This window comes from Coregonus lavaretus (assembly GCF_964263955.1).
Source record: "Coregonus lavaretus genome assembly, chromosome: 23".
NCBI classification, from domain to species: Eukaryota; Metazoa; Chordata; class Actinopteri; order Salmoniformes; family Salmonidae; genus Coregonus; species Coregonus lavaretus.
The window spans coordinates 43,378,204-43,393,022 of record NC_140010.1 but is presented as its reverse complement, the minus strand read 5'-3'; the positions used below and the strand labels follow the sequence as shown (position 1 = coordinate 43,393,022).

The 14,819-nt window shown below is 40.7% G+C and overlaps 1 protein-coding gene across 1 annotated transcript; it reads left to right on the top strand.

Annotated features, from left to right (window-relative positions):
- Positions 1–6,462: 6,462 nt before the first annotated feature.
- Positions 6,463–9,774, top strand: cldn15la (claudin 15-like a; the record flags this gene model as incomplete). The annotated part of the gene is made up of 5 exons (XM_084139893.1): positions 6,463–6,905; positions 8,260–8,424; positions 8,875–8,956; positions 9,159–9,272; positions 9,690–9,774. Exons 1-5 carry the CDS (start codon positions 6,689–6,691, stop codon positions 9,772–9,774), a joined length of 663 nt encoding a protein of 220 aa, XP_083996019.1. The 5' UTR covers positions 6,463–6,688.
- Between the last annotated feature and the right edge of the window lie 5,045 nt (positions 9,775–14,819).

The following is a 14,819-nucleotide window of genomic DNA, read 5'->3' as shown; positions in this document are numbered from 1 at the left end:
TTCCGGATGACTATGTGATCACGCTCTCCGTAGCCGATGTGAGTAAGACTTTTAAGCAGGTCAACATTCACAAGGCCGCAGGGCCAGACGGATTACCAGGACGTGTACTCCGAGCATGTGCTGACCAACTGGCAAGTGTCTTCACTGACATTTTCAACATGTCCCTGACTGAGTCTGTAATACCAACATGTTTCAAGCAGACCACCATAGTCCCCGTGCCCAAGGACTCTAAGATAACCTGCCTAAATGACTACCGACCCGTAGCACTGACGTCTGTAGCCATGAAGTGCTTTGAAAGGCTGGTCATGGCTCACATCAACACCATTATCCCAGAAACCCTAGACCCACTCCAATTTGCATACCGCCCCAACAGATCCACAGATGATGCAATCTCTATTGCACTCCACACTGCCCTTTCCCACCTGGACAAGAGGAACACCTACGTGAGAATGCTATTCATTGACTACAGCTCAGCATTCAACACCATAGTGCCCTCTAAGCTCATCACTAAGCTAAGGATCCTGGGACTAAACACCTCCCTCTGCAACTGGATCCTGGACTTCCTGACGGGCCGCCCCCAGGTGGTAAGGGTAGGTAACAACACATCTGCCACACTGATCCTCAACACGGGGGCCCCTCAGGGGTGCGTGCTCAGTCCCCTCCTGTACTCTCTGTTCACCCATGACTGCATGGCCAGGCACGACTCCAACACCATCATTAAGTTTGCCGACGACACAACAGTGGTAGGCCTGATCACCGACAACGATGAGACAGCCTATAGGGAGGAGGTCAGAGATCTGGCCGTGTGGTGCCAGGACAACAACCTCTCCCTCAACGTGACCAAGACAAAGGAGATGATTGTGGACTACAGGAAAAAAAAGAGGACTGAGCACGCCCCCATTCTCATCGACGGGGCTGTAGTGGAACAGGTTGAGAGCTTCAAGTTCCTTGGTGTCCACATCACCAACGAACTATCATGGTCCAAACACACCAAGACAGTCGTGAAGAGGGCACGACAAAGCCTATTCCCCCTCAGGAGACTAAAAAGATTTGGCATGGGTCCTCAGATCCTCAGATTGTAGAACTCCACTACAAGTTTGGGTCAAATCCAATACAACACAACACAGAGTGAAACCCTCTGTATTTTCAAGCATTGTGGTGGCAGCATCATGTTATGGATATACTTGTCACCAGCAGGGACTGGGGAGTTTGTCAGGTTGTAAAGAATTATGAAAGGAGGAAAGCCCAGGTAAAAAGTTATAGGAAAACCTGCCGCAGTCTTCGGAAAACCTAACCCTAGGAGTTACATTTTTCAGCGGGACAATTACACAAATTGTAATGCAAAAAGACATGAGAATGGCTTTCCAAGAGTTGTTTAGTGTTCCTGAGTTGTCCAGTCCATAGGGCAGAGAGAAGAATTTGCTGTTTTATCGCTCATCTCATGCTACTCTTCACATTTTGCCATGAGGCTGAGAGAAAATGTTGCAGTTTTAAATGAACTGTCCAGTAAAAATCTCACTTTTAAAAGTTAATAGTCTGTTAACTCATACCCAAATAATGTTGTTGACTCATCCTATACTCGTATTTGTGGCCAAAGCATTAATTGGAGAAAAAACACTTCAAAAACCCCATCTCAAACTTGAATCTCAAACAGACCGTTTAAAAAATATCCCAGCTTGGATAGAAAGTTGTTGTGCATAAAACCCGTCTATTAATGCCAAATAATACTGTCAGTCCACCCTCAAAACACTAGCTTATTAGGGATTTTCATTATGCAGTGTACTATCTATAGCTATATACTGTCTAGCTACGATTTAGGGGCTATTTATATACTTTTAATAAAAATTACACATAAAATAGCGTAACAATAAGGAAAAAAGTAGTCGGCTTGAGGAAAAATTCTGCCACTATTTATTGTTGAACTCAGCAGGTTTTGTCTGGCTAATACCCTACACAAATGGGCAGCATTATTCAAAGTAAATTAAATTACTCCCCTGGTCTCCTGAAGTCCTCCTTTTTTGTGTGCAAATTTTTTCACCACGGCCTGTAGGTTCAGGTTGCGGGCCCGACTGTTTTCTATACTGAGTATTGCCAACCCAGACAGTCTTTCCTAAGACATTGTGCATTATATGTCCATTGTGCTGCACACAATTTTAATTTAGTCTTGAATGATGCATGCCAAGATATACCAGAGATAAGGGACTGTTGATATTGCAACCACACAACTCAAACGCCGGTTCACCAGTATGAACGAAAATCGCAAACTGCTTTTTTTGTTCAGGCCTTCAAGAACTGTTGTCCAATAAATATGATAATCTGTTTGCATCTGCCAATTTATTCGCTGTCCAGTATCCAGACGACCTGTCCCCAGAGCTTCCTATACAGTTAATCTCTTTCTGTAACGTGTTGAGGCCAGCAATTAAGGAGAATGAGAGGCTCAATTAAAGATGTTACAGAACTGCTGTATTTAAAGCACTCCTCCCTTCTGCCCAGTTTCCCTGATGTTGCTATGGCAATCAAGCTGTTTTTACCATCCCTGTAACTGTCGCTTCTAAGGAGAGATCGTTTTCTAAACTAAAACTCACAAAGAATGACATAAGAAACATTAGGCTCTCGGTCTGATATGAGCTTTTGAACACCTGAGTAGCTCCACTCTCCACACTGGTGTCGTCGTGGCCTTGACCACGGCATTTGTTAGCCGATATCCCTCTTATACTTTCAATCTGTTAAATGTGTTCTTTTTCGAAACCTGGGACACTTTTTCAGTCACATTCCTGAAGCCCAAGAAACAAACACTTAGCTTCCTAGTACATATGGAAATTAAAAAGGTTTATGAATGAATTACTTTTTGCAGGGTTACTGTCAAGATGATTTATTACATTTTTAAAAATCAATGACAGGCACATGGGCCCTCAGAGCTCGTGGACCCCCCTTCCTTGCGCCAGTGCCCACACCATTCCAACACAGAAACGCTGCCTTTTAACATACTTAATAACAATTTTTGTGAAGGAAAACTATTTCACTCATATTGTAATTAATTATAGGTCATATTTCATAGAAATCTGGAAACACTGGACAATTACTTTAAAGGTAAACTTTGGGCTAAAACTAAAAAATAATGGCTTTAAATTGTATAACTGATCAACATACCAGGTAATTTAATGCAACAACTAAAAAAATTGATTAATAAGATATTTGGTTAACAGAAGTGCCATGTCTTACCGATCTCTACAGCTTACATCCCCAAACAAATCCTGTGAAATGATGTCAACATATACTGGAGGAGTTACTAGTTAGCTACCGTATATGCCGTATCGATTATGTAGTACAATAGAGAAATCATGCACAAAGTAAAGCACGTGAAAAGCACGTGAAATATGTTTACATGTGCGCCGCACACATAGCTAGTTTCAGCAGAATATCAGGCAGCAAGAGCGCTGGTTGTAGCATGGAGCAACTCACAGAATTGAACAACATCGGTTGCCAGTAGGGTAGGTAAGATATCGCAACTTACGATATCTAGCAGTAAATGCTAACTAAGGCAACAATGGTTATGCAAACCAGGTATTGAAAAAGTTGAATCTTTCCTATGCGCAATTCAGTCATCATCCATTGTTTGAATGAACATGTCTAAAGGCTTTCCCCAAAAACCTTCCCAATTCAATGTTGACTGCAAAGTAGGCCTACCTGGCAGAATGATATCATGATGTTTTGTATCAATCGGGAGGGCATTTGTTTTGTAAACTCTGCCATCACATGTAGCCTACACTGTAGGCCTACATTGTACAGTACAGAAACAATGCTAGCCAAAATATATTTTGCTAGGTGCACAATTGACTTAAATGGCAACTACACCCTCCGCCCTAATTTATGTATTTATTTTTCCCAGACCTCAAAAATGGTCTACTGATGTGGTTTAAGCATTGTTGTGGACTTGGAACATCACATTTTTGTAGTTTTTCTCTAAAAAAGTGTGATTCTGAGAGTGAATACAGTACCTGAAAAAACTATAGGAAAACATTGCATGTTTCACACAGGGCGGGCCATATGGGAAATGTTTTACTAAATTAATATGAGTATACCCACTTCTCCAGGCACCAATGCACCACTGAAAATCAGAGACAAGGTTTGAATATTGCCGTCCATCAATGATTCCCAACTAAATTGAGCAATTTTGACAAAAACAATGGATATGAATTGCCCTAAGAGTTGTGCAAAGTTGGTAGAATCTTATTCAAAATTATTCAAAGGTGCTTCCACCAAGTATCAATTTTCAGGTTGTTGTTTTTTTTATTTGTAAAAATGTATATCATTATTATTTTATGTTGAAAATGGGGAGTATGTTGTGTAGATCTGTAGAAAAATAAATCAAATGTAATCCCTTTTTTGATTTATTTTTAAGACAGTAAAATGTGAAGACAGTGCAAGAGGTGTGTAGACTTTCACTAGGCACTGTATATCCTGAACCCAAGCGAACACTCTAAACCCCACCACCCTATGGTTCTAATTTAAATTGTCCAACATAAATTTTTATAGCTGCGTTTCTTCAAAAGTTGTTCTCGAGAGAAATCGTCTCTTCTGAAACAATTACAGCCTCAAGGATGTTGAATAGCTCTAGGTTGGACCAAATGTATTCAGTCAGTCAAATTATTTAACTGAGACTGAACATAATCATGTTTATTGCTCAGGTGATTAATCCAACTTCCTATTTAGAGTACATGATCTTGTAACTTCCTGTTTTTCTGTGCAAGAGCAATACTGAGTTTCCCCAGAACCACTGAAAGGGCATTTATGGAGACGTGTCGAACAACTTCAAATGCTTTGGTGCCACACCCAAAAAGCAAAAAAAAACGTTCCTCAATTATTTAGATAGGGTGCTAGTCTACAAAGATGAGACACACTCCAAAAACGGAACCCTTCAACCGAAGAACCATATATGTGCATTTTTCATTTTCAGCTGATTACTGATTTGGTATCTCATTATAAGTTCCCTGTAATGTCCAGTGTTCTCAACTGACATGGACATGTATTGTACTGTACATTTTGTCTATTTATAGTCTGAATTTCAAGACTATGGATGATTCATATTGACTATACAACTAGAAATATTCCATGTCACCAAAACAGAGATTTATGGTTCTTCGTTTGAAGGGTTCAACGATTTTTTAAATAAAAAATATTGTATGTGGTATCAAATATTTGATCCATCGTGCTCGTTCTGAGCCTATGTTGTGAAAACCTATGTTGTGAACTTGATGTAGGCGTAAGCAGTTTTGCAACCTGAAACCACAGTAGGCACACCCAATGTTTAAAAAGAGCAACGTCTTTAATACTAAACATGAAAGTGGAAGGTGAAATGATAATAACACCTGTTGATGTAGAATGACACCATTAAGCAGGCACAATAAAAATTATTCGATCATGCCCAACAATTTCTTTGCGATATAAGAGAGGGCAAACTGATATTGATAGCTGACATTGAAAGCAATCAGAGCAGGAGCGGTTGAAGATGGATTGACTATGTTACAGTTTAACCATACAAGTATTAACTATCAGCACAATGTACTACAGTGCAGCAACATATTTCATTGGTCACCAAACTCTTTTTCATCTGTGTAGTAGTATTGATGAATTCATTATGTATGGTCACCCACATTTGGAATCACAAGCACACACACAACAATGAGTAGCTGTTTCGCATAGCATTTTTGTGGCTTAGCGACAGGAGGGGAATTCATATGGTCATAAAATCATTATCTTAGTTTCATGGCAATCATTATCAAGGATATTTCAGTAGTGTTTTAATCTATGACAGTTTGTTCAGTGACCCATTTTGAATGCCATCTTCTAGCAGGAGAACATATAAATGTATCAAATGGGTCAGTTATTAATGTCAAATGAAGTCAAAGCCTGTAATATCAAAAGATGTCATAGATTTTGACAACCGATGCTGTTGTATTTATGTCTAGGTCCAATAATTGATAAAAATAATTTACTAAGCATGTATTTAGACTTCAAGACTTATTGTGACGGCACCAAAGTTTTGATTTGAGGGTTCAATTAGACAACCAAAAGATGACGAGGAGGTGCCAGAAATGTCTTCCCTTTACGACAAGAAACAGACAGCATGATGTAATTCTGTCACCACAACAGAGGAAGTGACTATTACCTTCATCATCATCGTCATCATCATCATTGTCAACACAACCTTAGGAGAATGGAGCAGAGCAGGAGGCGAGAGTATCGAGGGCCTGGTTTGGGTGTGGCCACTAAGGTCTTCCATCCTTATCACCGTCATCATAATCAGTAGGGTTGGAGAGAAGTGGGGGAGTTGGTAGAGAGGGCCCATATGGGTGCGGCTCCGCTAACTTTATGGCCCCTGGTAGGGTGTAAAGTCCTCATGTCAGAGCCAGGGACCTGAGATATAGGAAGCACAACGGACAGATAGGGACAATAGCTAACATCCACCCCACACATCTATACCTTCAGTCTTCTGTGCATACTTTGGTAGATTTTCAAAGGTTGTTTTTGGGGTTCTTTTAAGGCCATACCCTGTCTGTAGTGTAGTGTAGTTTTTAGCGTCATTACATTTTTAGGGGGACTTTTACCTATTTGGCCCTGTAGTTCTGTATTTTCTGTGTATTTTGGGAATCCATTCCGTCTCGTGTGGTTGTGAAAGGTTTCAACCATGTCGACCGCTGTGGAGGCAACCGGATTCTTCATGTGTATCGCCAGCTGGCTGATCACTGGTGCGGCTCTCGCCAACGACTACTGGAAGGTGTCCTCCGTCTCTGGCAGCGTCATCATCTCCCACAGACAGTATGAGAACCTGTGGCACGCCTGTGCTGAAGACAGCTCTGGAATCGCTGAGTGCCGCGACTTCGAGTCCCTGCTCGGCCTGCCCGGTAAGAACCAGTAGTCTAACTGTTCTAACCGTCACCACCAACTCAGACACTCCAACCAGGGAGAAAACACTTTGAAACGGAGTGTAATGGGGCGGTACAACCTGAATTGGTCAAATGACACTACTTCTCGTTTTCTATTGCAAAAGGTTTTTAAATGTTTTTCTTTTGGTGTGCTTTACTGAACAAGACCCAGGATTGCCAGTCTTAGAGTGACTGTCATCGTTGGTGGGGAAAGGTCAGGGCACACCTGCGCCTATATCTGATATGGTTAAATGAAGATAATGTAACTATGAATAATAATTATGTCCAATTACTTTCTACCATCGCAAGAAGATAAATATATCTTTGCATTATTTTCTGTGAGCTTTCATGAAAAAGGCTAATATGAACATCCTTTGGGTGCAATTCGGACCCACTGCTTTCCTGCCTAAATGTAACTTCAAATGTAGGGGTTCTTACTTATTAAAATAATGTTAACTCTTCATGAAAGTTTCAGATAAGGTGCAGTCATAGTAGTACAGTACCCCTGGAACAAATTATGGTTAACTGCCTTACTCAAAGGCACATTGACAGATTTTCCACCTTGTCGGCTCGGGTATTCGTACCAGCGACTTTTCAATGAATAGCCCAACGCTCTAACCACTAGGCCACGTTTGAACTCTCTTCTAGAATTGAATCTCTATTTTTCTTGTACCTTTCTCTCCTCCCAAAGGCCAGTGATGTGTGTCATAATGGTGGGCGGCCATTTTGTGTTCCTATGACAAGGAAATGGAGGGAAGCTACTACACTTTGGCCAGTGTTAAACTAGCAGTTCTAAATATAGGCATACATTCATCTGGGTTATTAGGTCTTTGGCTTTGATAGCAGTTATCTGCAATCTAAAGGGTGATTTGTAGATGTATACAGTATATTGTTGAATTGCAAAAATATCAACAACCTAATAACAACCTTATGAGTAACTGCTGAAAATCGGTGAGATTAAATTCAGGTTAGAAATGTGATGGTCTGGGATTTTTTAAATGTTATTACAATACCACTATGGACATATCTTGGGATGTTTTGTTAAGTTTCACCTTTAGCATAAGTATGCTATTTTTTCATGTTCAGAATACAGTTCCTTGACATTTATAAAGGACATGTTCTCTGCATTGTGTCTATTTCTTTGGATATTTGATAGTACTCCTTTGAAAATGTATACCGTTGTCTTAGTCTAGTCCACCAACAAACCAGTAATTGTGTGTGTATATGTATACAGTTTCTCTCCAACTTGATGTTGTGTAGCTGATGTGTAGCTGTGTTTTAATATGCAACTCTTCCCCTCATCTCTCTCTTCCCTTCCTTCCCCTCCCCTCAGGCCATGTACAGGCGAGCCGTGCCCTGATGATCGTCGCTCTGCTCTTAGGGTTGGTGTCTATGATCGTGTCTCTGCTGGGGCTAAAGTGCATTAAGATTGGCAATGCCACGGAGCAGGCAAAGGCCAAGATTGCTGTCACTGGTGGAGGCCTCTTCATCCTTGCTGGTGAGTTCAGATTTACTACCTATGGTTGCAAAGTTTCAGAAACTTTCCCAAGGTTCCTGTTTTTCTGAAAAACCCATTAAGTTTGGAAAAGTTAACAGAATTCTATATCCCTAACTGTTCTGATATACGGTAGCCTTTCATGGTGATAGCGTCAGAGTATATATCTTTCTTGTTTTGTCATTGAGTTCCTTTTTCACATCTTTATTTTGTTCACCGTGGTTCACTTCTCTCTCATCTTGCTATCATACCCTTTTTTTCCTTCCCCACCCCCTTTACACCTTTACCTCTTGTTTCTTCATTCTGTTTCGTTAACAGATTCCTTAGCGTTCCCTGTTCTCTCTTCCATTTTCCTTTTTCTGTCTACCTTATTCTTTCTTTCCTTTCCTTCCCTAACCTCACATCTCGTCTGCTTTTCATCTCCCTCATATAAAGTGTATTTCTCTTCTGCAGGTCTCTGCGAGATGATCTGCTGTTCTTGGTACGCCAGCCGAGTTGTGCAGGACTTCAACAACCCATACTTTGGTGGGGTGAAGTAAGTAGAAAGTCCAAGCGAAGCAACTTTTTCAGCAACCACAGAACTGTATTCATCATTACAAACCCAAACTTCAATTCACACACATAGAATGTTTGCCACACCCTTTGATGCACATAATAATACATGGCTTCATACTGTATAAATGCACCCATAAAATGAGGCCATTGTTTTGTTCCTTACGGATTTTTGTTGTGTGTAGGTTTGAGTTGGGCACTGGTCTCTTCCTGGGCTGGGGCGCAGCCTGTCTGTCCATGCTGGGAGGATCTCTTCTCTGCTGTGCCTGCAAGAGGGCAAAAAGTGAAAAGCCTAAAGCGTACGTCTTTTATTCAACTTCCTTCGCCTCTCATCAGTACCTTCACATACCCTGTTGTTCAGTGTTCTTAAACTCCACTCCTTGATTACGCCCCATGTTACAAAAAAAAATTCTAGCCCCACTCAAGCATACCTCATTCAACTCAAATGTGGGGTACATGAGGACTGGAGTTGAGAAACACTACTGTAACCTACCTCACTGTCACATGTTATTTTTTGTCTTCTACTTCTGTGTCTCACTTGTTTCATGTGTTTTGTCTGCCTCCCTTGTTTTTCCTTAAGAGTCACTTTGAATGTTGTTTATTCTATTTGTTGTTTTGTCTCATTTACATTTTGTGCCTGCCACCTTTTGCTTTTTCACCTGTTGTTTAGTTTGCCTGTCCCTCTCTGACCTTCTGTTCTCTTTGATGTTATCCAGAGGGTACTACGCAACAAGTCAGCCTAAGACAATCTACGCACCTGCCGCCAAGTCTGATCCGGACTCCGCCAAAGCCTACGTCTAAGACGTCCCTCCCCCACCACCCCCCTACCTCCCCACCTCCCACTTTTCAACCACCCCACCACCATTGTTGACGCTCACATTTAAGAGCACATATTTTACTGTTGTTACCCTTTTTTTGTTTTTCTCTTTCACCATGAATTTTGCTACTTGTTTTGAAGGATTTTGAGGTTGATACAAAAACCTGGAATAATTTGGAGTTATGAATTATTGGTAATGGAATTTGTTTGTGTGGAATTGCTATCCTCTCAATAAACATTCATTTGATATATGTTTTGGTGTTTGTCGTCATTTCATGCAACTAAAATGCCTTACTAAAATGCCTTACTAAAATGTCTTAATGTCTAAAGCCCACTTCAGATACATAAGATGAGACGCAATGCAGCGGTCTTAAAGGGAAACTTCACCGCTAGACATCCATTTGGGGTGTTTTTCCAGTCTCCCTACATAGTAGTAGTGATCTTAATAATAGTAGTGATCTTAATAATTATCGCCCCATTTCAAAGCTTCCTTGTCTAGCTAACATTCTTGAATGTACAATTTTGTTCTTTTTTATCTGAGAAATGTATTTTGAATGTAAACCAATCAGGGTTTAGGCCTGGGCATAGCACTATTACAGCAAATACTTTAGTTGTTAATGATCTTGTCAATGCTCTAGACACTAACCTGTAATGTGCTGCTTTGTTTATGGACCTGTCAAAAGCTTTTGATACTGTTGATCATGCTATTGTATTGAATAAGGCCTGAGCTCTGAAACCAGTTCATGGTTTCATGATTATCTTAGTGACAGAACTCAGGCCATCGTGATTGATGGGGTTAAGTCTGAATTTCTTGAAGTACATAAAGGTGTACCACAGGGGTCGATTTTGGTACCTGTTCACTTCCCTATTTATATAAACACCATTGGTCAATCTATATACGGATGATACTATTATGTATGCTATTGCCCCGACTGTTGATTTGCCTGTTTCAAAACTAGATGAGCTGGTTAAGAAGCTAAGATTTAAAGTTGGCTTTTTCTACAGAAACAAATCGTGCCTTTCTCTAAACAGTAGGAAGCAGATTATTCAGTCAACCATTTTATCTGTTCTTGATTATGGTAATATTATTTATCAAAGTGCAGCTGCTACTACTCTTAAACCTTTGGATGCCATCTACCATAGTGCCCTTCGTTTTGTTACAGGTGACAGTTTTGATACTCATCACTGCGTCCTGTATCAAAAGGTTTGCTGGACATCGCTAAAGACCCGTAGATCTCTACATTACACCCTTTTTGTTTACAAGGCCCTACTTCATAAACTTCAGTCTTATCTAACTTTGCTGTTGAAGTATAGACACCTGAGTTGCCTAACCCGTTCACAGGATTGGTTAACTCTTGAGGTTCCTAGGGTCTCCACCGAGCTAGGTACATCTGCTTTTAGTTTTAATGCACCTTATTGCTGGAACAAAATGTTAAATACATTTCATCTTGATGTTCTGGTGCCATTTGGGCAATTTAATTGATTGGGGACTTATTTGTGGGGGAATGTAACTGTTTTTCTGGGTTTGTGATGTTTTATTTGTGCTTCCCATGACTGTGTTTTTGTATTTTAATATATATATATATAGAGAGAGAGCGAGTTTGGCTAAAATGTGTGAATATTTATGTTGTATATACAGGGCACATGTGTAAGAGACCTAGGTCTCAATATGACTTCCCTGTTAAAATAAAGGTTAAATAAAATTTAAATAAACAAAAACACAATTCTGAGTGATAATAATTATGCACTATAGCGGTATTTTGGTATTTCTTGCACCAGGAGAGTGCAACCAATGACATCATTGGTTGATTGAGCCTGCCTACTGGGCATAAACTGGTTGAATCAACGTTGTTCCCACATAATTTTCAACCAGAAAAAATAAATATGATGATGTTTGGAAAACTGATTCGATTTGCAAAAAGTAAGGGCATTTGATCTTGTTTTTACCCAACTTTTGTTTAGTTCATGTTGAATTCACCTTCGTTGACAACTCAACCAAGTGTAAATCAAAACTAGATGTTGAACTGATGTCTGTGCCCAGTGAGTGCTGTCTGATCGAAAAGTCATGTTTTGTAGCAATTATTGTGGCCTTTGTGTTTCGCCGAAACACGGTCACGCTAGTAGATATGGTTTTCCTTGTTCAATAGAGCCATTGGACTTGTCTCAATGATGTTCCTATCTGCCAGGACATTGCAGGATATCTAGGTTGACTCATTTTCCCTGGCTTTGTAAAGACTACATCCTGATGGGAGCCCTACTTCCTTGTTCTCACCCTCGAAGGCAGGCTTTTCAAAATGGGGCGGTACTAGTTTACAGGTGCACTGTCTATCCGAGATTGCAAAGTAATTACAATGGCTGCTTCTGATGATTCCTCTTTCCAAGAAAAGCTGGACCACAAAACATTTTTTGATGTTTTTGACATAGGAACATACAGCCCTTTTCATACTAAAGAGTTGAGATAGCGAGAAAAATAATTGCGAGACAAGTAAGCAGCGGTGGCAGCCTAGGCCAGCTGGACCGGGTACGAGTAAGTTGTTTTGCTGTCGGTAGCTACCTAGAAATTAGTGTTGAGCAATTATCGTTTTTTAGACAACTAATTGACAGATGTCGGTTCAATTATTTGAATTCCATTTCATTCTGCTTTTTTTCTGTGAGCTCAATGCGCACATTGCGCAGTTTTTGTTGAGAAATCAGATCAAGCCCGAACTGTGCGATGTAGTAGGGAGTTGTAGTTTCCAACAGGCCAATATTCTACTTAGTTTAGCGCAGAAAATGTGGTAATTAACTACAATGACCATTATCCATTGCGTGCCGACTTGTCTGTGTTTAGTTTACGCCTGCTACGTAAAAGAGACAGAAGAATGCGCGATGGAGAGGAGAAAATACATGATCTAAGTGACTGACAGTTGGTATTCAGCAGTCATAAAAGTATGCCTTATTTACTTTGAAGAACTACTAAAATAGTGATTTTGTCAGTCATTGTTAGCAATATAATATACACATATAATATAATATATGTAATATACACAACAACTTAAATATTTTATTAAAGTAAAGTAATGTGAATAGATTATGGTTAATAAATGATAAGCAGTAATGGGCAGTCGCTACTGTGACGAGGTGTGAATGAAGGAGTCAGGCGTAGGAGGTAAAACACCGAAGTCCAGAGTTTATTATGTTTACATAAATAAAACGCACGCAGCGTCAAAACAAAACTATCACAAGGGAAATATTCCACCTTGGCAATAACAAATGGAATCACGGCAAACTAGCTCCCGTCGGACGTCCTCCCTTAGGTGTCACCGGAAATGGTCGATCAGGGCCCGCTCGTTCCACCCGGACCCCGCTGCCAGCGTCCGGAACTCCAGCGCGTAGTACTGTGCGGTCCTCGTCCCCTGCCTCAGATGGACCAGACGTTCGCCCGCCTCTTGTGATCGAAAATGGCCCGAAAGAGGTGAGCAAACTCCCCGTAGTCCTCCAACGAGGCACCTCCCTCGTTCCAAACCGCGTTGGCCCACTCCAGGGCTCTCCCACAAAGGCAGGAAACGAGGACAGATACCTTCTCCCGCTCCAGTTGTGCCGGCCTGATGCTGGAGAAATACAGCTCTAGTTGGAGGCCGGGATATCTGGATCCCTCCAGGGGCTGGGGTGTAGGTGGCTGGATCCGGTTGACGAGCTGGTCTCGATAGATCGGGTCCTCTCCTCTCCAGACTCTAGACATGAACTGGGGACCTCGGTTGGACACTATATCCTCTGGTACCCCGTAGTGCCGGAAGACGTGAGTAAACAGAGGGAACACTTATACACATACTAATTAGGGGAATGAGCACCAGGTGTGTGTGATTGACAAGACAAGACATGACAAGTGGAGTGATGAGAATGGGATCGGCAGTAGCTAGTAAGCCGGTGACGACGAACGCCGAAACCTACCCGAACAAGGAGGGGAGGCAGCCTCGGCGGAAGTCGTGACAGCTACCATCATGGGACTTTTATTAATTGTTTTATTCTGTGTTGTTACAGCATTCAACCCACATAATGCATAGCGCATTTAATGTAAAATAAATAAATAATTGAAACCTAAATCGAACTGACCTCAAAAAGCACTAATTGCTCAGCACTACTAGCAATATAAGCTCTCTTTTTACACGAGGCTGTGTTGTTCAGTACAGTTCAATTCCGTGATTGATTTGGCAGTAACGGGGCTTATTAGTACCACTACAAGCTAAGCTAGCCAAGTTTAGCTATACCTAAAATGTACTGTAGTCTAACGGTATAGCTAGCTAGCTAACTAGACTAACTAGCCTTAGTACATCTCATTAGGAGCAAAACTAGATAAATGTTTTAATGACGATGACGAAGAGTAAAGGGATGACTTTGGCTTTATGACTCATATTAGTCTTGGAGTAACTATACCTGTGTTGTAGCTAGCTAGCTAACATATGTCTGTGAAATGTCTCATATTCTACATCATGCTGATACAGTAGGAATACACAACGATTGTCCATGAATATCTAATAGTTTTTTTGTCTTTCTCTCACAGACAATACCACTTGGACACAAAGAAGTTAATGACTCTCAAGAGGAGATGTGAAAGGTCCCATAACAGCAATCTCCCCTTGTATCAAAATGACTCCGAACACCTCACTGCACCACCCAAACACACCAAATACCAGTATTCCCTTTGCAGAACTGTAGTATTTATTATAGGCATTAGTAGTATATTTTTCCGCTACTGTATATATGTCATACATTGCCATAACTGTTCCTACATACTGCTGTGTAAACTCACCTTAGTCTCCAGAGCAAATACTTTGTCTTGAATAGAAGCCATGTCTACTTATTTGCTATATTGACAGACTAATCTACTGTTTTATTGAAACATGTTTACTTGCCAACAAATGAAAGTTTAAATTATACCCTGCAACATTTGTTTTAGCAGTAAGATTGTAGCTAGTTTATCCAAATACATTTCGTGAATATCACAATGAATTGATCCAGAAGTTGAAGTCAACTCTTTATTGGTTTCTGA